At 41.8% G+C, this 23,855-nt stretch overlaps 1 protein-coding gene across 3 annotated transcripts in view; it reads left to right on the forward strand.

Annotated features, from left to right (window-relative positions):
• The window catches only part of Tnpo1 (transportin 1), an 86,211-nt gene that overhangs the window by 28,463 nt on the left and 33,893 nt on the right, over positions 1-23,855 (forward strand). For 2 of the 3 annotated variants that reach the window (XR_009382019.1, XM_059276247.1), the window contains exons 2-6: positions 1,204-1,317; positions 3,594-3,669; positions 8,684-8,833; positions 12,415-12,521; positions 16,072-16,205. Coding sequence is in view for 2 of the 3 variants with exons in the window: in XM_059276247.1 (XP_059132230.1) it covers positions 1,204-1,317; positions 3,594-3,669; positions 8,684-8,833; positions 12,415-12,521; positions 16,072-16,205 (581 nt within the window). In the remaining variant the exon portion in view is untranslated. Of the gene's footprint in view, positions 1-972; positions 1,082-1,203; positions 1,318-3,593; positions 3,670-8,683; positions 8,834-12,414; positions 12,522-16,071; positions 16,206-23,855 lie in introns of those variants that run through there. The other variant, XM_059276248.1, reaches the window with a different exon arrangement.

Raw genomic sequence — 23,855 nt, forward strand, 5'->3', positions numbered from 1 at the left:
ACAGTGAAGGAGAGAAGCAGAAAACATTTTTTAAAAATGAAGGAGAGGACAAGGTCAGTTAGAGGATTGTAGTACTCTCGGGGAAAAATTAACTGCTAGGAAGTGGCTTTACTTAACTAAAGTTGTTAAACCATTAATCTAGTAGTAGAGTCGATTAGAATCCTCTCCTTCACCAAGCCTTTCATAGGTTTGCTTATTAAAAATAATTCAGTTAATGCTTCAGTTTTATTGGTTTTGTTCAAGAATTTAATATTAATGAAACTGTGCTATTGGTACAGTAGCCTCAGTTTGCTGTAGCAGATGCAGCTCACACTTTAATTCCCGGTCTCCACCGATTAACCTTTGCAGTGATGTGCTCAGCTTTAGTGAGGGCAAATAATACACCTCACTAGGTTTTAGAATCAAGAGGAGGGGTGACCGGTGAGAATACTTTACCAGAATTAAACACTACGCCATTGTAATCTACATGATTTTTCTTGGTTTTCCTTCTTCCCACAGCCCTTTGTGGAAGGCAGTTATTTTGTGATGGAATTTATTTCACTTACTGAGTTCCTAAGTTGAGGTTTATGAAAAGATGCATGTTTTCCATTGACGTTCTTCAAAGGTTGCATTTAATGTTTTTGAGGTGTAGTTATGATTGCAAAGCGCCCTTAATATTTTATTTGAACGACTAATATAGCTTTTTATATTAAGTTGAAGTGCAAGTGCTTTTCTTTTTACTATTGAGCTGTCAGGGGAGTTACCGGCGTCCCCCCCACCCCGCCCTCCAGTCCAGTCGCTGTCGTTATTCCACCATGCTTATTTAAAATAATGAGCCGAATCCGATTTCTACAGGGGCTGCTTTCGCAAGGCTTGCTTTTCAGTAGCCTTCAGTGTACCTAGCCTGGCTGAATGAGTTGGGCTGGACTGAGAGCGCTCCGTGGCACTAGGACCCAGGGGGCTCCCGTGAGCGGATCTTGGGGCCAGATTGCAAATTCGCGGTGACTCAGTCTGGTCGGCTCCTGGCGCTCGAGGCGGCCGCGGCGGCACAGGCACAGCGGACGTTGGCGCGGAGCTGCGGAGCGGTCCGGCCGGGCTTCGGGTCCGAGCCTCGGTTGGGGCCGGGGCTGGGCGGCGGCGGCGGGCGGGTGCGCGGACGCGCGGCGGGCCTGTGCGCGGGACTAACATCTGCTCGTCTCTTCCTGTGTCTGGCTTTATTTGCAGCAAACCAAGATGGAGTATGAGTGGAAACCCGACGAGCAAGGGCTTCAGCAGATCCTGCAGCTGCTCAAGGAGTCCCAGTCTCCAGACACCACCATCCAGAGGACCGTGCAACAAGTATCCTTGCCGTGCGGGGCCTCGCGCCGCCGCCCGCCGCCCCTCCCGCCCGCCCGCCCGCCCGCGGCCCCCGCCCGGCCTCGCGCACGCGGCCGCAGCCCGCCAGGCCCTCCGCCGCCGCCGCCGCGTGGGGCTCGGCCGCCGCTTCCGGGCCGCCGCCGGGAAGGCCACACGTGCCGGGCCGCCACGTCCCCGCCGCCGAGCGGGAGCGGCCGGGCCCACACAATGCCCGGCGGGGCGGGGGCGCCGGGCCTGCGCGGCGCGGCGCGGCGCGGCGCGGCCGGGGGTGGAGCTGGCGCGGGGTTTGAACTGTCGGGAGGGCCCGGAGCTTTCTCCAGCCGCGCCTGAAAGCCTGGCGGCTCGGGAGTGCTCCCGTTAACACCTGTTGCAGGCTCCCTGGCGCTCCAGTGAGGTTTGCGGGGTAAAGCTTTGGCCCAAGGCTGGACTACTGTTACCCCAGGGGTTCCTGTGTTCTGAGTGCCGGGGTAGCGGTCCTATTGCCACAGTTGGAGAGAAATAGATAGTGCATTTGTAGGATGCACAGGTGTGCACGGGTGGAGAGCTCCTGCAGGCTCCAGAAAGAATGAACTCCCAGATCTCAACCAGTTAACCCCTGTTAAGCCCAAGCAAGTTAATTCTTTAAGAACTTAAGTCTCCAGTGTTCGCAGCAAATTCTCTTGTTACTGTTTTCAGTAAGCAGCAAAATCACCTAATAGGGAATTTAGTAAATAAGCTCCTGGTGTTTGAGCTTATTTCATTTTAAAACACCATAGAGATGAAGATACTAGAGGATTTCAAAGAAGTACTGCGTTGCTGTAACCTCAGCCTTCCAGTAGATGACTGCATATGACACTGCCCGATTAAAAAATGGATGGAATAGTGACTTAGATCTACTTGGATTGTTTTGTTTGAATACCTTTGAGACTAGGGTAAATAGTAGTTTGGAGTATAGTGGAGCTTTTATCTGAACCACGCTGTAGATTAAGTCTTTATTTGTGTTATCATTAGAAGTTGAAAAATGTCGGTATTGTTATACAAAATAATTGGTTTCTAAAATTAACCAAGTTCATAATTGCATTGTAATTTCTTTAGCACTAAGTATTTTAATTTCTTGTTTTAAATACCTATTGTATACCAAGTATGGTGCTTGGACCAGTCCAGTAATCAATGTACAGTTTATGCTGTATATTCAGAGCATATTATGTTCTCTGAGTAAGAACAAATCAAGCATGGTCCTGCCACCTCTAACCCCAGCACTTGGGAGACCGGAGGGATTTTAGAGTGCTAGCGGTGGCCTGTTGTTTCTGTCTGCTTAGCATAGAGAGTTATTCTGTATAGGCTTGAGCACTTTCTGAAAGACTGTTATACAGATAAAATGATGTATATATGTGTGTGTGTTAAGTTGTATGGGAATAAGTCTTTTCAGAAAAATATAGATAAAATTTATTAACATCAGCATGCTAAAACAAATAATCCTTGTTTGGACTTTTCTAGCAGAAAGTAGTTCGATTTTGGAGTTTCAATAAGGTATATTTTGCTAGAATTTACATCCTGACCCTAGGCATTTTGAGGCCATTTCTGCTGTGTGAAAAGCTTACTTAGTGTACTAGTATATTGAATGATTGAGATTTCGGTGGTGCAAAGACTTTAATCTCTTGGTGCAGTAGAACGCTAGGCAAGCACACACATCACTGTCACCTGCCAGTTTGTGTCCTCACCGGTCCTCTTGGGATGGAAGAGAATTGATTGGACTGACTTTGTAAAGAATTGGTGTGGAGACATGGGCATAAATTGGTCCTTTTTAAATTCTAACGAACTAATGAGTCAAAAAAAGGAAAGGAAAGAAAAGGCCATCTTGCTAATTTCCTCAAAAGCTCTTGAGCTCAAAAAGCTTGTTTTTATTTCTCTAGAATGTTTTCATTATTTTGTCTTTTTGTGCTTAAGTACTTACTAGGTTAGGATGTTTTAAAGTTATCAACTCTGTTTTTGAAAATGCATTGATTTATTGGGCGTGTATAAACTTATCTTCACTTATGTCTCATTGAATATACTTGATGCAGTATTTTAGCCGTAAGGAACTCAAAGGTTTTGTTTTTTTAACAAGTCCTAGTGTGTTGTAAATACCATCAAGTTTGATTTAATAAGCAAATATTATTCTTAGAAAAAGTGGAAGCCTAAAAATACTGTAGAAAGGATTCTTGATTATTAGATTTAAAAATGCTTAATTTCTTTCTTACATTATACAGAGACGTTTCCTTAACTACTGTTTGTTCTAGAAACTGGAACAACTCAATCAATATCCAGATTTTAACAACTACTTGATTTTTGTTCTCACAAAACTAAAATCTGAAGGTAAGTAGAGCTTGTGTAGCTAATTAACTAAAAGCCTCTTTTATCACTATTAAGATCTACATACTATGAATCATTAATTTCAAAGGATTTCATTTTGCCATCCGATTGATGGATGTCAGATGTCCCGCCTAGAGTTATTACCATTCTAATATTTAGATGGGTAATAAGCATGCTCCTTCTGATTGGGTACTGATAAGTCCCTTCATTATTTGCAATTGGGAAATGCATTGCACAGTCTGTCTTGGCGTTTTGCTTCAGTGTTTGTATATGAATATAACAAAGATTGACTTTTAATAGTATGCAGATTGAATGTAGGGTTTAGTAATTTTCTGACTATATGTGTATGTTCATTATAGAAAAAAAACCTGAAAAGCCATATAGCCAAAATGAAAACACTTCATCCAATTACTGTCTCTGAACTTTATTCTAATTTATGATTATATACTTTTTTAAAGTTATTAACAAATGGAGTCATTAACTATTACAGTTTTCCTTTTAAGTTATTCCTACGGTACTTTAAAACTAACTAGTCTGCTTTTTAAATGACATGGTCTTTGACTGTTCCTAATACATGTCATATGTCCTTCTGGACTTTATTACACAAATTATTTGTTAGCACTGCTGCTTTGTCAGACAATTTACAGGCCGTGGGAAATAAATACGAATAAAACAAATACTGAGCATTGCCCTCACTGAGCTCATATTATAGTGAGGCGTGTTGTGTATAACATTGAGTGTTGAATGTCCCTTCCTGGAACACTGCAGACACCTAGGTAAGTAAGTATTGACGGTTTTCTGGCCTCTCAGTGAGAGCGCTGTCCCTTGTTTGGCAGTGGGTGTTTCAGAAGCCGCAGTCAAACAGTGCTTGGGATGTAAAGTAAGCTGTTGGACTCTGACACTAAGGCAGTTAGCCTGTCTTGCCTCTTTCAGCTGGAAATGCCTGCTGGACACCCAGATGCTATAAGATCTCAGCTCCAGTTTCTAGCCCGTTACGGAAGTAAAGATTTGATAATTCACTCACACTCTAGTGATTCTTTTGATTTGTTCTCAGATGTCCTAGTTACTTTTGTGGCTTTTGTGATTAAGGGACATAGTAAAAAAGTTAAAACTAAATCTAGATTTTAAACTAGAAATTGATTTAGTTAATTTTTAAAATCAGTGGTTACTATTCTGCTTTGGTAAATACTTGGGAATATACTTTTTTTCTTAGTATAGAAAAATCAGTTTGTGATCAGTAACCGCTTGGCTACAGGTGTAGAGGTGTAGTTCATTTGTAGAGCAGCAACCCCCACCCCACCCCTCCCACCCCCCTCAGTGCGGGCGTTTCTCTGTGTAGCCCTGGCTGTTCTGGAACTCTCTGTAGACCAGGCTGGCCTCGAACTCAGATTCATCTGCCTCTGCCTCCTAAGTCCTGGGATTAAAGATGTGCTTCATCACGCCTGGCTAAAACATACTTTTTTAAAGAGCTGAAATATTTATAAATGAGATTCTGATCTGTAATAATTTTATTTTAAGAATTTAACCTGTTTGTGCTCTATCCTCTATCCTTTCTTACCCTAATTACAAATGAGTTGTTGTAGTATTACATTTTTTTTATTCGTTAAGAATTTCTTGGCATGCAAGGATACTTTTAAGAAAATACATAATTCAAATAACGGGAAGAAATGAAATTTTAGAGACAGCTAAACCCCCCCCCCCAACACACACACACACACACACACACACACACACACACACAGACCTATTAAATTATAAACCCACAAGATATTCACATTTTTTTTTAATCTAAAGTTTATTTTGGCTATTTCTTAGACACTATCTTCAAAGGATATAGTGGGAGTTTTGTATTTGTGTAAAGAACACTTTTTTATTTCTTCTTATGCCACTGATAAATTTATCTCCCTTCAGCCCAGAAGAATGCTGTACCTGCGTTTTCTAAGAAAGCCAGCTAGCCTCTGCTGGCATTATGGCCATCCACTTTAGAGAAGGAACATGACTTTGTCTTTCAGTGAAAATGCGTACTCTTTAAAAGATTCATTTTTATGTATAGAGTGCTTTGCCTGCATGTATATAGGTATACCACGTGCATGCGGTGCTTCTGGAGATCAGAATCCCCAGAAACTGTGGTTACAGATGCTTGTGAGCCCCCATGTGGGTGCTGGGAAATGAGCCCAGGTCCTCTTAAGAAGCAGCAAGTGCTCTTAACTGCCATCTCTCCAGCTCCATTATTTAGTAACTTTGTTGTTGAATCATTAAATACAATTTTTTTTGTTTGTTGGGCTCCCCCCCCCCCCCCACAGGGTTTCTCTGTGTAGCTTTTTTGCGCCTTTCCTGGATCTCGTTCTGTAGACCAGGCTGGCCTCGAACTCACAAAGATCCACCTGGCTCTGCCTCCCAAGTGCTGGGATTAAAGGCGGGCGCCACCACCGCCCGGCTTGAGCTTTTTTTTTTTTTTTTTTTTTTAATTATTTGTTGTAGAGGCAGGGTCTCACTCTGTAGCCCTGGCTGGCCTGGAACTCACTGTGTAGATCAGGCTGGCCTCGAACTCAGAAGAGGTGCCTCTGCCTCCATGGTGTTGGGGTTACAGGCATCTGTAACCTGAGTAAGATGTTTAGGTTCAGAAGAGGCCTTGGAGATGAGCTGGTCTATTTCTTTACAGATGAGCAAATCAAGGCCTAATGGTGTAAAGTCCTATTTTAAAGGGTTGGAAGCAATTCATTGGTAGCTTTTTAAATGGAATTTGGACCCAGGAAGTATGGGTCCAAAATGGTTTTGCCTTGTGGTTTATTAAAACTCTCCATCTTGTCGTAGTTAATGTAAAAACAATATATTTCCTATGAGTAAATAGATACTACTTAAAATAACTGTAACTAAATTATTCAGCTGTGGTATGTTCCTTGAGAAAGTTAGATACCTGTTCATTTATTTCATATTACCTTTTCTTTTTGAAACTGGATCTAACTCTAGACAAAGATGATCTTCAGTGAAGTTTTAAACTTAGGATTTAATGTTTAAGTCACTCACTGAAGCGCATGCTGATTGGAAATTGAAAGGTGTTTTTCGGTGTTGCCGGAGTGCTCTTAGTTCACGCGGCTGTGGTGACATGAATAGTGTGTGTGCCGAGGAACTGTGCTTTCTTTATTCCTGAAGATTTTCCTAGGTTTTCAGGATTTCGGTGTGCACCCTAACCGGAACAGTGAGTGACGGGAGTCAAACAGTTGTGTCTCAGTAGCATTTTAATGCATCGGCTTTACCCTTTTTTCTTATTTGTGTGTGTTTCTGGCTGGCTGGGTCAGTGTATGCTGTGTATGTGTGGGTGCCCTCCATAGGTCCCCTGGAGATGGAGTTACAAGTGCTTGTGAGCCGCCCTATGTGGCGAGTGCTCCTAAGCACTATCCAGCCACAGCCCATGGGCTCCTGCAGCCTGGATGGGGGAGGGTGGTGGGGAGAAAGGTGCAGAGTGCTGAGAGCTAGGTGCTTTGGGGGTCACTTGCCTTTCCATTTAGTTGTCCTGAGTGACTTTGTTTTGAGACAGGCTCTGTATTTAGCCCAGCTCTACTGTCTAGACCAAGCTGACCCTATCCACCTACCTGTGCCTCCTGAGTGCTGGATTACAGGTGTGTTCCACCACATCTGACTGATAGTTTCAGGTTTTTATTTTTTGTTTTTTGGGTTTTTTTTTTTTTTTTTTTTTTTTTTTCTCCAGCCCTGGCTATCCTGGAACCCGCTTTGTAGACCAGGTTGGAAGCTTAGAGGTCCTGCTTCTGTTTCCAAGTGCTGGGATTAAAGGCGTGTACCACCACTGCCAGGCTCAGATAATTTAAAAGTCTGGAATAATAACTAGATGAAACAAAACCTGCCGGGGTGGTGGTGGTGCACACATGCCTTTAATCCCAGCACTTGGGAGGCAGAGTCAGGCAGATCTCTGTGAGTTCGAGGCCAGCCTGGTCTACAGAGCGAGATCCAGGATAGGCGCCAAAACTACACAGAGAAACCCTGTCTCAAAAAAAAAAAAACAAAAACAAACAAACAAAAAACCCATTGATTTGAAATAAAGGCATGTTTTATCACACTTCTCCCGTGTTAAGTCTTTTTTGACTCAGGTTCTAATTTTTTAACTGTGTGTTGGGTTATTACCTACCTTGAAAGGGTGTAAGAATTGAATACAGTAATGCTTGTGCTGGTGTGGGTGCATTGTAAGTTTTTAGAAGAGGTTAGGTAGTCTGGTGTCATCTGTTAGCACCAGCAGTGAGTGAAGAGAAGTGTGAGCCTCAACGGCTGAGCTGTCTCTCCTGTCTACCTTGAACGGTTTTGAAAGTCAGTTTATTTTAAATGGTTTGGAAGATTTTTGCTTTACTGTTTCCCCCCAAATAGACAGGTAAAAAGCATAGCAGTCGTGTTGTGTGAGAGTGATCCTATATATCTTAGGTAATTGCTCCCTCTCCCTCCCCCACAACATGGGAGAATTTTTGTGATTCTCAGGAGAAGTTTTCTTTCAAGGAGACTTTTTGGTTTTTCGAGACAGGGTTTCTCTGTGTAGCTTTGCGCCTTTTCCTGGGACTCACTTGGTAGTCCAGGCTGGCCTCGAACTCACAGAGATCCGCCTGGCTCTGCCTCCCGAGTGCTGGGATTAAAGGCGTGCGCCACCACCGCCCGGCTCAAGGAGACTTTTAACGTTATCTGAAACATACTTCAGATGCCATGGCTGAATAGTGACATCTGTGACATCTGTGACATTGCCGTAATGCCACTAAGCATCTTAAAATGGACTGGACAGTGCCCTACTCCAGAGAATTACTCTGAAAATGTCAGTCGTGCCAAAGTTGAGAAACCCTGAACCATAAATTATAGAGCTGGTTTTTGACAATTTGTGATTTTTAAAACAAACTATAACGAAAAGAAATTGGAATGTTGGAATCAATCCTTGAATATAAATGCTTTTAAAGTGATTGCTATTGGTACATTTTGCAATAAGGATTCCTTTAGAGCTCAGTACTGTCGTTGCTCCTTACAGATGAGCCCACAAGATCACTGAGCGGTCTGATCTTGAAGAACAATGTGAAAGCTCATTTCCAGAACTTCCCAAACGGTGTAACGGACTTTATCAAAAGTGAATGTCTAAATAATATTGGTGACTCCTCTCCTCTGATCAGAGCCACTGTTGGTAAGTTCTGTTACAGAAAGTTTGTATCTGCTTTGTGACTGGGTTACTTTTAGTATGGGATGCTCTTTTTGCAGGAATTTTTGTTTATCCGTTTTAATGGTGAATCTGTCGTGTTCACCATTGCAGTCAAAGCTCTGCAGCCCCGGGAAGCCAAGGCCGGTGGTGTTGGTGAATCAGTTGGTTAGAGTGGGGGGTATCAGGGCTGAAGTTGGGACTGCTGCCTTTTCTGGGAGGTTCTGTACACTGACGTTCCCTGTTGTCTGCAATGCCTTGGGTCATTTCTCATGTCACTTTTGCAGGGACAGAAAGTCTTGTTTCGTAGCAACAGTCTTAAGCATAGGATTCTAAAGTTTGACTATTGAACTCTAGTACTGGCCTTCTTTGTGTCTGCTCCAACAGCGGGGTTTGGTTTCTTTGCTTTTTAAGTCTTTTCAGTGTTCAGCTTGGTTTCAGGGATTGAAAAACCTTTTATGTAGTAGTAAATTAAAATAATTCTAATAGCTGGCATGAGTCACTTTGGGAGCACACCACTGACCGTTTGGTCCGTGCACATGTCAGCGGCTCACTACAGAAATGGCAGCTGCATGTACTTCATAGAAACCTCCACTGTCGCCTGCCCTGGGTTAAGAAGCTGTCTTTGACCAGGACCTGGAATGCTGTTGATCGAGCAGGTTGTTTAAATGAACGTCTGTGAAATAGACTCATTTAGTGTTTCTTTAGTGTTTCTTGTTCGTGGAGGGGATCCTTAGTTTTATACAGTTGGTCTTTTAAGTTTGAGAAGTACTGTTTGTGTTTGTGAGGCTCTTAACTCTCATCAGGCATTTCCATGTTAGAAAGTACCATTATTCTGACTTCCAGTTTAAGGAGTGTGGTACATTTGTAATGTGGGGTACAGACTAAGGCCCCATAGGTCATTCTCATGCGCCCGTGTATTCTTAAGGCATCACCAGCTCCTGGCAGTGGTTAAAAAGAGTGGAGCGTCCAGTGATTTCTTTGTAAAACCACGGAAAGAAATCCACATACATGTAGTAAAATGGGATTTTAGAAGAAAAAGCAGGTTAGCTGGAAGGAAAGGGTGAGTGAGATCCAGAAATTCAGTGTGAGATTTTTGGTTCCCTAAGCTGTCGTATCATAACCCTGCCTTTAGTGTGTAGTCCAGACTATAGAATTTGGTATACTAACCTTGGAAGGTTGGAAGTACTGGGGCAGAAGAGTTGCCTTTCAGTAAGTGAAGACTGGATTTCCTTTGCCAACAGCTTTTGACAGTGTTTGGGACCAGGGTTTATTTTAGGATTGATCCCCTGAGGTTCTAGGAATTGAACCCATGTGGCCTTTGATGCGATAGCCACACACTGTCCCGAGCCTTGTAAGCTTAGAATTATTATCTTTTGTTTTCTTATTTCAAAATAGAGATACTGTTGATGTCTGTTAATATGTATTTCTTGATATCATTTCATAAAGTATGTCTGGTTCTTGGGTTTTAGGTCTAGTTTTTATTATGTACTTTGGTATTCGGATTGTGAGAGGCCATTGAAGTTTTTTGGTGCAACCAACAGTTTTTAATCTAACTTCAGGTGTAACTGCAGTATGTTTCCAAGTGATGTCTAGAATATGATAAGTAATTATGAGTTCAAAGGTGGGTGTGGGTAGAATAGCTAAGGCAATGATTAGCATGTGTTAAAGACTATGGCAGAAATGGTAATGAGTGCGTTTAATTTAGTTCATTGTATTTCTTTACTTTTACAGATTAAATATTCTTGGGGTTTTGGAATGTTTATATAATGTTTTGCTAGTTGGGCGACCCTTACCAGAATTCACATTGCTATGAGATCTGAGTGTTCTGAGGTAGTCTCACTCTGCCTCTGGCTGGCATGGGACTAACTCACTAGATCTCCTTGTTTTTGCCCCCTGAGTACTGAGATTGAAGGCATGAGCCACACCTGGCTAATAATTTTCAATAGTTTAAAAATCTGAAGCATTAACTACATAAAGCTATCAACTTGAAATAGGCAGCTTGGCCAGTTAAATTATCTGCTTTGTGTTATTAATTAAAAATAAAAGACCAGTGGCTCTACACGACAACAAAACAAAAGCTTAAAAAAATGCAGAGATTGACAGCTGCTCGTGGTGCTGAGGATGAGGATGAGAGATGATTAGTGCTCAGCCCAAATAAGACAGCTCTACCACCCTCTCTGAGAGTTCAGGAAACATCACAGAAGAAGCGGGTAGGAAGAATGTAAGCACTGGAAGCTAGTGAGAAGGTCTTTGAAATGCCATTTTCTGGGCATAGATGGACATCGAATTCACCTGTCCTGGCACTGCACTAGACTGGCCCTGTTAACAGTTCGTCTTGGGTGGAGGAGGGAGGGATTCATGAGGTCCTACTACCTGCTGGCTTCTGAAGAACTCTGGGAGAGGCGTAGTCATTGTCCTCGTTGTCGTGCACGCTGGTGAATCCACCAAGCTCCAGTGCATAATTTCAAAGGATGGATTGCAAAACAAAGACCTGAATGTGGAGAAGGAATTGTAGGAAGAAAGAGGGTGTTGAGGAGAATGAGCAATAAGAGGGTGAGGGTGCCAGTAACTAGGGTGTATGAATTGTAGAGAACAACTTTAATAAAAAGAAAAAACCTTCCTCCATTCTCCTCCTGTTTTGTTAGAGAATAAAGGTAGCAGAAGAGTAGGAGGGACTTGAAGAGAGAAGTTACTGGGCGGAACACAATATTACAATCACTTAATTGTCAACCGTCACATGAAACATTACCTAGAATTGGGATTTCCTTTTTTTGTTTGTTTGTTTTCTCAAGTTTTTTGCTTCAGGAAAATAAATATGAGCATATTGTAAAACATGGGTTTCCAAGAAATCTGGGGAAATTTTTTTATTATTTCTTAAATTAGTTAATCTTAGTTCACATGAGAAAAGATTTAAAGTACTTTTGGGAACATGTTTTGTAAGTAAAATAGTTTATCTGAAAGGCATTTCTAAGAATTGAAGACCAGATCTTCACTCATCACCTTGACAGAGAATTCTTGAGGTATGTATAATGGCATACTACATTATTAGTGTATAGGATTTTTATCTAGACAAGCAGTTTATAACCTCAACTCTTGACGTTTCAGGTTAGGTAGTTTTTTGTGGTAGAGCTCCTCTGTGGACTGGAAGATGGGAGTCAGCATCTCCAGCTTCCCTTAGGATGCCGGAGCTGCCAACGCGCTGCTGTGCCCATCCAGTCTTGCCACGTTGCCAAATGACTGAGCCTCCCGAGGGCAAGGATCGTTGCTAGTTTTAGATTTCTTGTCACCCAATACAGTATTATACCATATTAGGAACTTAGTAAACATTTTAGTTAAAGGTTTCTGATTATAAAAGTAAACTTGCAACTTTAGGCTTACATTTTTTTAAATTGATTGTGAGATGGGACTTGGCTTCATTCACTCTCCTGAGCTGTAGTTGCAGGCATGTGCCCACTGCACCGAGTTGTTATTTCTTCTTCCTCTTCCTGTTTCTCTAAAGTATTTGTGAATCTTGTCAAGATTTTTGGAAGGTACTTCATTTTAATGATTGTGTGCTGTCTTTCTAGGTATTTTAATTACAACCATAGCCTCCAAGGGAGAGCTGCAGAATTGGCCTGATCTCTTACCGAAACTCTGCAGCCTGCTGGATTCTGAGGATTACAACACCTGCGAGGTAACCCTGCTTGCTTCTTCAGTCTGTCTTTTCATACCATGTGTGAGCCTTCAGGAAACACTTCTGAAATAGACAGCGTCAAAACTCAGAAGCCTAAAGTTAGCTTTGTATTTTGTATTTGTTACCTTTTAGGGGTTTGTTTTGTTTTGTTTTGTTTATTGAGACAGGGTTTCTCTGTGTAGCTTTGTGCCTTTCCTGGATCTCGCTCTGTAGACCAGGCTGACCTGGAACTCACAGAGATCCGCCTGCCTCTGCCTCCTGAGTGCTGGGATTACAGGCGTGCGCCACCACCACCCAGCTATTTGTTACCTTTTACTGGTTTTCTGGAAATAATATGACAAAAATCTTCACTATGTTTCCTGTAAGGAAATGCTTTGTCTCTCTAAAGTTATTCTTAAATGTTACATGCATGTGATTAGCAGCTGTTTTCACATTTAATCAATTTTTTTAAATTTAAATTTTATTTTTTAATTTTATGGGTGGGAGTGTTTTGCCTACATGTATGAATGTGTACTGCATGTGTGCCTGGTGCTCTCAAGGTCAGAAGTCATCAGATTCCCCCCGAAACAGTGGTTACTAGTGGTTTTGAGTTACTGTGTGGGTGCTGAGAAACAAGGCTGGGTCCTCTGCAGAGTGACAAACATTTTACCTTACTGGTAAGCCTCTCCCCTGCCCCTCGTTGATGTCTGACATTTAAAGGTAAACCGAAGTTTACCAAAATACCAGACTGTAAATTGTTCTTAGTTTCTTTAAATGACATACAATAAAAGGCACAGACATTTTTATAGTTTGGTTGTGAGCCTACCCTTTAACAGCTGAGCCTTCCCTCCAGCATGGCACGAACGTGTTTTAATTGTATGTTAATTCTAATCTCTTGATTTTATGTTTTAGTTCCTTAGGTTTTGCATTGTGTGTATGTGTGTTGTTGTTGTTTTAATTATTTATATGTTGCCACTGGTAAAATCTGTAAAACTTATGTTTGGGGTAGTGAAGAATATGTTTGGATTTGTGTTTTGAGACAGTCTCATTGTGACCTTGAACTCTTCTGGTCCTCCTACACCCCCCCCCCCCTCAGGCTGGGATTGCAGACATGAGCCACTGTGCCCAGGTGCAATTCCTTTCTTGCAGTCTCTCAATGTTGATGAGCACTGTAATATGTGATTTACTAGCAAGCAGAATTTACTTACATATTTGAGACAGAGTCTTACAATATAGCTCTGGGTGGCCTAGAACTCATAGAGATCCATCCACCTTTGCTTCTGAGTGATAGGATGAAAGCTGTGTACTGCCACGTGGGCAGAAACCCATTTTAGATGCTTCAGCTCAACAGCACGCGTCTTGGAGGTGTAAATGAACAAGATGGCGTCAGGTGGTTTTGTGACTAGCCTGGCCTGTCTCAGATGGGAGCGACCCTGGAGAGAAGAAAGGGGAACTTGAGAGAGTAGTCTCTTAAGTCACTCTTAAAAATATACGTCTCAGGCTGGAGAGATAACTCAGAGATTAAGAGTACTGGCTGATCTTCCAAAGGTCCTGAGTTCAATTCCCAGCAACCACATGGTGGCTCACAACCATCTGTAATGAGATGTGGTGCCCTCTTCTGGCCTGCAAGCACACTGTATACATAATAAATAAATACATTTTTTTTTTTTTTAATGTACGTCTCAGGGTGTGCTGCAACCCTGGGAACACGCTGACAGAGTGTAAACTGTAAAATTGTAAGATGATGTGCTAAAGATGTAGGCTTTCTACATCATCACACAATAATTCCTAAATGTTTGCTCTTAATGGAAATTTGTTGGTTTGTTGTTTTTGTCTTTTTTGAAAATTTATTCTTCTGCCTGGTGATGGTAGTGGTGCATGCCTTTTAATCCCAGCACTTGGGAGGTAGAAGCAGGTGGATCTCCCAAGGCCATCCAGGGCTACACAGAGAAATCCACCCCACCTCCAAAAAAATATATTATTATTATTATTATTATTATTATTATTATTTTGGTAGCCAGTTAGTTGAAAAATTTATTGATTGCCACAACAGGAAACAAGTGTACATTTCACTTCAGTCATTGGCTTTTAGAAATACAACTTGTGCCGGGCGGTGGTGGCGCACGCCTTTAATCCCAGCACTCGGGAGGCAGAGCCAGGCGGATCTCTGTGAGTTCGAGGCCAGCCTGGGCTACCAAGTGAGTTCCAGGAAAGGCGCAAAGCTACACAGAGAAACCCTGTCTCAAAAAAAAAAAAAAAAAAAAAAAAGAAATACAACTTGTTTGTAAAACCTGAATATTCAAATATAGCTAATTTAACATAGCTAAAACCTATAGTAGCTAATACATGTTAAATCTAAGATTGATTTTATTTTGATTTTGATAAAATTTTAAGTTTGAATTTCAAAATTTAATTTTTGAGACATTATAAATTCTAAGAAGAATTTTAGAGCAATTATCTTAAAAAACTCTTAGTGTTATTGCTGTTAAGAGACACCATGACCACGGCAACTCTTATAAAGGAAACATTTAATTGGGGTGGCTCGCTTACAGTTTCAGAGGTTCAGTCCATTATCATCATGGTGGGACATGGCAGCATGCAGGCAGATGTGGTGCTGAAGCTGAGAGTACTACGTCATGCTGGCAACAGGAAGTCGACTGAGACACTGAGTGGTATCCTGAGCATAGGAAGCTCAAAGCCTGCCCCCACGGTGACACACTTCCTCTAACAAGGCCATACCCACTCCAACAACGCCACACCTAATAGTGCCACTTCCTGTGAGATTATGGGACCAGTTACATTCAAAGTACCACAGAGACTGTACCTTTTGTTAGCACTTTCATAAACCAAGCGTACTGCAGCTGGGAATCAAGTTGTTGGTGATGAAAGCAGGAGTAATTAATTGACCTCCTTAGTATGTTAAAGTATGTGCAAGAACTCTGCATTATCCTCTTGATAAGAAAAATGATTCAGGGAAATAGTCAAGTTGAATCTCCTGTCCTGTTACTATATTATGTTGTCAGGGTCCCAGTATATGGCTTGTATATGATTGTTTTAAAAGTTATTGGTAAGATATATTCAAAATGAATGCACATTACAGTGGTTAAATATATTTCTATGAGAATTTATTTTAGCATTTAATAAGATAATTTTAATATAGACTTAAAGTTGATAATATTTCAGTGGAATTAGATATTTTAGATGCTATTTATTACATTCCAACTAACCAAAAATATTTTCCAGTTTTTACTTACTTAATGCTAAGATTTAAATGTATCATTATGGTGATATTTTGATACTCTGAATTAATTTGTTTTAAAGTTTTATAAAGCATTTGGGCTAAGAACATCAATTGGTCTAAATTAGTTGGTAGTCCACACATCTTTGCTTGTTTTGCTTTGTTCCAGTCTTTCTTTGAGGTGGGGTCTTGTTGTATTGTCTAGCCTGGTCTCAAACCAGTGGTCTTCCTGTCTCTGCCTCTCAAGTGCTAGGATCACAGAGAAGGTGCTCCCTCACCTTTCCATTTGTGGCTGTTTTCAATGAGTTCTAATATTACAAATGTCTTCCACAGGGAGCCTTCGGTGCCCTTCAGAAGATATGTGAAGACTCTGCTGAGATTTTAGACAGTGATGTTTTAGATCGCCCTCTCAACATCATGATCCCCAAATTTTTACAGTTTTTCAAGCACAGTAGTCCCAAAATAAGGTGTGTATATAGCATGTTTGTGTGTAAGCTGATACAAGACCAAATGTAGTTTGGGGAAACTGTTCTTTAAGTTTTCTGCCTTGTCACATCCAGATACCTTCATCTGTAGCTGGATAATTACAGTTCTTGCAGTGCCACGTTGATGTGCCCACAGCCATTGAGGTGAAGGGTTAGCTGATGTTCTTTAACTTTTCACCAAGATATCCTCCTTCTTGCCTGCTCCTGTTTTCAAGTTCAGTTCTGTCCTCTCCTTTTGCTTCTCATCCTGTGATAGGTAAACCGACTAAATTGTAATGAAATCCTGTTTTCATGGAGTTGTTAACTAGTATTATTTTAAAGGTTTTACATCTAATTAGAGAGTCATTTAAGCACAGGCACCAGAACCTTTTCCTCTACCCTGAAATGGCATAGTAGGCCTCCCTGGAAGCTCCTGGGTTAGACTGGTGCCCTTTCTTCACCTCTGCCATCACAGTTCCTAAGATGATGCCACCATGTAGAGGTCAAATACTATACAAGATGAATTAGCCTTGAGAAAGCTGATTGCCATCAGTTCCCCAGCAAATTAGAATTACAGTGTGTTAATGGAAGTATGTGACATCTCCTGTATTTCCCTGAGCTGTTGAACTTTCTTTGTGGGTGGTTGGTTGATTTCCCTAACTTGTTACTTTGAAAGATATTGCTGTTTCTGCTGTCAGTTCCTTCAGATTGTTGTTGTTAATGCTTCTTGTATTTCTATAGAATGAACAGATGTATTGGCATATAAGTAGGAATCATTGCCTAGAAATAATTGATCACTCAAGGGTAAATAGATATCAGTGCTGACTGTTGCTGTTAGTTGGGCCTCAGTATTCCATCCCACAGACTTGTTTCAACTGTGTGACCAGCATGAATTTATTGATTAAATTCTCTGTTTACAAGTACAGCTCAGTTTCACTTCAGGCACTTTTTCATCTCGCACTGTATTGGTTTGTGTTGTGCTTGGTGGAAACTTTTCAGTAGCTATTTGTGGGGTAGTGTCATATGAAGTGCCCCTTTAGAAATAAGATGTCACCCTCCATGCGTGTTTACTAGGTAGGGTTTATCCTCTACGGACTCTTTCCTGTTAACACTGTAGCCAGGTGATCAGAGTGCTTATTTATATACCTCACGTCTAGAAATCTGTTTACATTTGCTCTGCACAGCCTTGACTGACCTGGAGCTCCTTGTTTAGACCAGGCTGGCTAGAACTCAAAGAGATCTACCTGCCTCTGCCTCCTGAGTGGGATTAAAGGTGTGCACCACCACGCCTGGCCAGTTTAATTAACAATCTTAATTACAATTTCGTATTAATTTTTGATTAATTTTTATATATGTGTATATAGACTTGTGCTTACACTTGACTGCATTTGGTCCCCTTTCTACCGTGTGGTTCCCGAGGATCAAACTCAGATTGTCAGGCTTGGCAGCAGGCGCCACTGACTCACCTGTCCCAGAAAAGAAGGAAAAATCCATAGAAGTATTTCTTCACTTAGTTTTGTCCATGGTCATTTGATTAAAATTTTAGGTAGAATTCAGCAGCAGAGAAATGTTCCTTTGGTGAATCTTTATTATTAGCTACTTCCAATTGTGTTCGAACTGTTTGCTTTCTTATGTATTTTTTGGGTAAATGAACTTGTCAATTATGTATTTTAGTTGTTTCAGAAATCATCTTTATAAATATTTGTGTTTTCTTTATGTAACGTACTTACGACATCTTACATAGTTTAACTAGTTCTGTACTCTTTTGTTGTTGGTTTGTTGGTTTGTTTTGTTTTTCTAGACAGGGTTTCTCTCTGTAGCTTTGGAGCCTGTCCTGGAACTCACTTGGTAGTCCAGGCTGGCCTCGAACTCACAGAGATCCGCCTGGCTCTGCCTCCCGAGTGCTGAGATTAAAGATGTGCGCCACCACCACTTTTCTGTACTCTTAAAAGTGCCCCATTTCTGTGCGCCACCACCACTTTTCTGTACTCTTAAAAGTGCCCCATTTCTGTGCGCCACCACCACTTTTCTGTACTCTTAAAAGTGCCCCACCAGTTGGGCAATGGCACTGTACACCTTTAATCCCGGCATTTGGAGGGCCGAGACAGGCAGATCTCTGAGTTTGAGGCCAGCCTGTGTAGGCAGACTTCTCTTTGCTGCCTGCCAGTTCCCAAAGAACAGACATGGACACTTAATATTAATTATAAATTCTTGGCTGATAGCTCAGACTTACTACTAACTAGCTATTACAACCTAAATTAACCCATTTCTATTAATCTACATTCTGCCACAAGGTGTTAACTTCTCTTGCATCACCTATTTCCTCGATGTGTCTCACTGGCTACTCTTCTGACTCTGCCCTTCTTCTTCCCAGTGTCCTTAGTCTATTCTTCCACCTAGCCTTATCCTGGCCAGCTGTTGCCAGTCAGCTTCTTTATAAACCAGTCACAGTGACATCTATTCTCACAGTGTAAAGGAGTATTCCCCCAAGCCTGCTCTACAGAGTGAGTTCCAGGACAGCCAAGGTGGTTACACAGAGAAACCCTGTCCCCCCCAAAAAAAAACGCAGCAACAACAACAAAACAAAACCAGCTTCACCCATCCTGCCTCTAAACTTGAAAAATACAATGAAGCATGGACTATAGTTTTGCATCTGAATCTCAGAATCATCTATCTCTTGCATTTCTTTCTAAATTATTTTATCATATTTATATGTCATTTGTGTTCACATTTTTCTTGGTGTTATAAAAGTGATAGTGTGCTAAGTGTTGTCCCTGATGACTTTATTTAGTTCTGTATTGCTAAGATTTACCCATATTGTAGCACTGTAGCTCAGTTTTGACTACTGTATTAATATCACCTTGTATAACAATTACACAGTTCATGTCATACATGTCCATGGCCTTTGGTGTCTTTTGGTTTTACTGCTGTGATATAGTGGACAGTGCTCTTTGGACGCTGAGCTTTTCTGAAGAGGTACACCAGCATACACATTTAGTAGGAAGATAAAAGATTCTGTGGATACACACTGGGCATTTTGTATTGTCACACTTCGCTGCCATTGCCCCTCCCTGTAGAGATTTTTCTTTGGGCCACCAGCTCACAAAAAAACGACATGGAAGCTTATTAATTATGAAAGCTTGGCGGATAGCTTAGCCTTGTTTCTAGCTACCTCCTGTAACTTAAATTAACCCATTTCTATTCGTCTACGTGTTGCCACGTGATTTGTTTCTTGCTCCCTCTCCATCCAGCTGGAGACTCTGTCTTCTTCCCAGAGCTCTCTGTCCAGAAGTCCCTACTATACTCCTGTCTAACTATTGGTCATTCAGCTTTGTATTAAACCAGTCACAGTGACACATCTTCACACAGTGTAAAGGAATATTCTATAGCACCTCCTTTGTATCTGTCCTTTGCTTCCACAGCTCCTTATACTTCAATGTGTTACAACGTGTGTATAATTACATCTAGGTTCTGCATATGAGACAGTGTGTAGTGTCTTTCTGAATAAGGCTTATTTCTCCTTAACACATCTGCAGTTCTCTCCATCTCTGCATGTACCATCAGCTCATTCATTATAGCTCTGTGAATGAATGATATTCCATTTTGTAATGGACCACATTTTCTTTATCGGCCCATCTGTGGATGCACGTTGAGGCTGGTTCCTTGGTGTTGTAATTAGTACATCAATGAACATGGATATGAAAGTATTTGACTTAAAATCTTTTGTGTGTGTGTACTCAGGAATGGTACAGCTAGACTATGTGGTAGTTTTATTTTTAGTTTTTTGAGGAAACTGTGCCGATTTCCATGGTAGCTGTTCCCATCATCAGCAAAAGAAGTTCCTCTTTCTCAGTATCCTTGTCTGCATTTATTATATCATTTTTTTAATAGCCATTCCAGTGGGTGTAAGATGAAATCTCAGTGGACTTTTAATTTACATTTCAGTAAAGTAATGCCTAAAGATGTGGAACATCTCTTCATAGATTGTGCACACTGACCTTTGTGTAGTTGTCAGAGATTTTCTCCTCCTCTCTGTGCTGCTGTGTTCCTCTAGCAGTTTCAGTTTTCAGGTTTTACATTAAGGACTTTGATCCTTTTTTTTTTTTTTTTAATTTTATTTAACAAAATGTAAGGTGTGGGTCTGTCTAGTTGGTTGTTAGTGTGCAGATACCCAGGTTACAGTGTGTGTTTTGAGACCTTGGGTAGCCACAGACAGGCGAGTTGATTTCCAGGCCCTGTGTTGTGTTCTGTGGGTGTGTTACTGTGATTCTCGTGTGATTGAGATCAGGTGCTGTGATGCCCCCAGCACTGCCGTGTTTGGGGTTGGTTGTGTGACTGTCCGTTGTCTTGTGGTTCCGGATGAGTCTGAAGTGTTAGTAAGGTGGTGGCTTTCCTGAGAACTTTCCCTGCTGCTTCCTTGTTTTGTACCAACACTTGGACCAGCGTGCGTGTGGTGTGTGAACAAGTTATCAGTGTTAATGCGAGCATTGTAAGTGGCTTTTCTGTTGGGATGTCTGTTCCTAGGTTTAAGGGTTTTTTTTCTGCTATGATGTTATTGACCGGGTTCTCTCCTGGAAATTTTTGGGTTTGGTTTCTTGGTCGTATTTTGGGATTTTTGAACATTGTAGTCGTGCTTAGTTTGTTTTTGTTTTTCTTTTTAAAAAAAAAAAAAAACTTTGCTGTTTGAGTGTAGTGTTTCCTTGACCTTGTCTTTTCCTTTTCTTGTTTTAAATAAGATTTATTTTTATTTTATGTGCCTGAGTGTTTTGCCTGCATGCATGTCTGTGTACCGTATGCATGCAGTGCCTGCAGAGACCAGAAAGTGTTAGCTCCTGGAACTGGAGTCATACATACACAGCTGGGAAGAACTCCGGGTCTCTCAGGGAGAGCAGCTAGTGCTCCTGGCCACTCCTTGACCCTTGTCCTACATACCTGATAATTCTTTCTTCTGCTTTGTTGATTCTTTTGGTGATACTTCCTACTTTTCTTTTTAATTTAGTTTATATGAAACTTTCATTTTCAAAATCTCAGTTGACTTACTGAATTTCTCTTTGATTTTGCTTTTTTACCTATATGGCTGAGATTTGCTTACTTTCTCCTCTGCTGCTGGCTTTCCTCTAGATGCTGGTTTGTTTTCTTCCTTAATTCACCCTTGTGTTTAGACCCTTATCGAGGACATTGATCATTTGTTTGCTATTAAATTTTGAGGTCATCTGGCTTCCACCCACTCAGTCTAAATTCATGAGTGGAGTTAAGATCTTTGAGGGAGTCTTGTTGCCTTGCCCTTCCATGTTTCTTGTGTTTCTGTGTTGCAATGTGTACCACTCTTGGTTTAGATACTTCTCCCCGTTTTATTTAGGGATCTTGTTAGGAAGTAGCTTACTTTGGTGGACTCAATCAATTTCCAGTTCCATTTAGTGAGAAGCAAATAAGCTGGGTTTTGTTGTAGTGGTTTTCTTGTTTATTTTTTCCAGACAGGGTTTCACTGTGCAGTCCTGGCTGTCCTAGAACTTGCTGTGAAGACCAGGCTGGCCTCAAACTCACAGAGATCCACCTGTCTCTGCCTCCCGAATGCTGGTATGAAAGGCATGGAAATAGGAAACCCATTAATGTAGTATGTGTTTCTTGAAAATAAAAAACTAGAATAAGTGTGGAAATGGTCAGCGGATCAGATGGAGGAGGCGGGGACTGGGGAAGGTAAGTAGGTAGACAAAAGGGAGAGAGAAGAGCATGAAGATTGTGAAGGGGAAGAGAAAAGAACAGGCAGTTAAAAAGGAAAAGGATTCTCCAATAATGAGAAAATATGTGGACAAGAAAGATGAAAGGAAGAAGGGGAATAAAGGAAAACAAAAGCTCTTTCAAAAATACAACAAGAAGCCGAGTGTGGCAGCACATGCCTTCAATTCCAGCGTCCAAAGAGGCAGAGGCAGGGGGATCTCTGAGTTTGAGGCCAGCTGGTCTATATAGGGAGTTCCAGGACAGCCAGGGATATACAGAGAAGTCTTCTCTTGCACACAAAATTTACGAAGATAAATTCACTGGTGTTGGAGAGATGGCTCAGCAGTTAAAAGATTGTACTACATTACAGAGGACCTGAGTCAGGTTTCCAGGACCCAGACCTCTTTACATGGGATGGCTCCGAGGGTACTTGCAGTCACCTCACAGACCCATCCACACAGAAACAAGCACATGATTGGAAAAGAATTGGGAGTAGAGAGGTGGTTCCACAGTTAAAAGATTGTACTATCATAGAGGACCTGGGTCAAGTTCCCGAGACCAGAAGTTAAGAGCACTCTTTGCTGTTGCAGAGGACCCAGGTTTGGCTCCTCACACTTCTGGGGTGGCACACAACTCCAGTCTCAGAGGTTCTGATGCCCTTTTCCAACCATTGCAGGCCTGCACACACATGGTACAGATACATATGCACGCAGAACATCCATTTGTATAATACAGAAAATTTTTAAAATCTTTAAAACATTCAAAATTTTACTAGAAAAGAACCAGAGGCATTAAAAGGATTGCCTGTTGTTGATGGAAATGCTTAAACAAATGCGTTAAAGGTAGTAAAAAATATGAAAAAGTAAAACTACTAAATACAAAGAAGAAAAGGAAGGGCAATAGTAACACTGGTGTGGCGTCTTACTGAGTCTTTGGAAATTGGCATGCCTGGGATGTGCAGCTTGTGAGAAAGTCAGTTGTACAGAGGCTCTTGGCTTTCTTACAGTTTATTCTGGTCTGAAGCTTGTGTGAGTGTCTTCACTTTGGTAGATTCGCTTCGTTGCATGCCAGGGTCCTGTGCTGGCCACTCTTTGCTTTGTAGACTGCACTGAGTGGTTCTCCCGTCTTCCTGAGAGTGTGGGAAACAACCCTAGTGCTGAACTCTTTCTCCTACTTATACGTCCTGCTAAGTATTATTCACCGTGCTGGTGGGGTAGAGCTGTGGATGTTAGGTAGTCCTCTGGAGCTTTGGCCTTCTGAGTCCATGACAGACAGTTGGCTCCAAAAGTGATGCCACCTGCTGGCACCAGGTGGTTTGACCTCAAGCTAATGCTCTTAGCTCAGGGGCACCAAGGGTTAGATTGCCTTTCTTTGTGTACGTCTCTGCCTACACTGAGCCCCGCCACCGCCTGCGCTGTGCTCCGCTACCTTTACTTGTCGGAGTTTGACTGTCAGCTCTAAAATTTGTCTCCCGGGATTGTCCCTCATTCTGGGGCGATAGCAGGCTGAATTTAGGTCCGTGTCGTCGTCGTCGTCGTCGTCGTCGTCGTCGTCGTCGTCCCCCCCCCCACACACACACTTCAGTTGTTCTTAAACAGTAGGATGTAGGATCCCTCTCAGGATGCCACTGGGCCTCAGCCCTCTGAGCTGTTGGAAACTCCTGCCTACTGCCGATCTGTCCTGGCATAGAGGACATGTCTTAGCAGGGCCCGTGACTGGGTTTGAGGTTTGCAAGGCGCTTGTCCTGTGGGTAGGAGCACCTTTAGATGCTTTCCTCTGCCTGCCGTAGGCATCGTGTGACTGGAGCTGTGTTTGTCTTTATCACACATCTCTAATTACTTTTATTTTTTGAAGTTATAGTATGATTAGTATGATCACATCATTTCCCCCTTCCTTTTTCTCCCTCCAAATCCTCCCATGTATCCCTCCTTGCTG

The sequence above is a fragment of the Peromyscus eremicus genome, chromosome 11 (assembly GCF_949786415.1).
Source record: "Peromyscus eremicus chromosome 11, PerEre_H2_v1, whole genome shotgun sequence".
Classification (NCBI taxonomy): Eukaryota; Metazoa; Chordata; class Mammalia; order Rodentia; family Cricetidae; genus Peromyscus; species Peromyscus eremicus.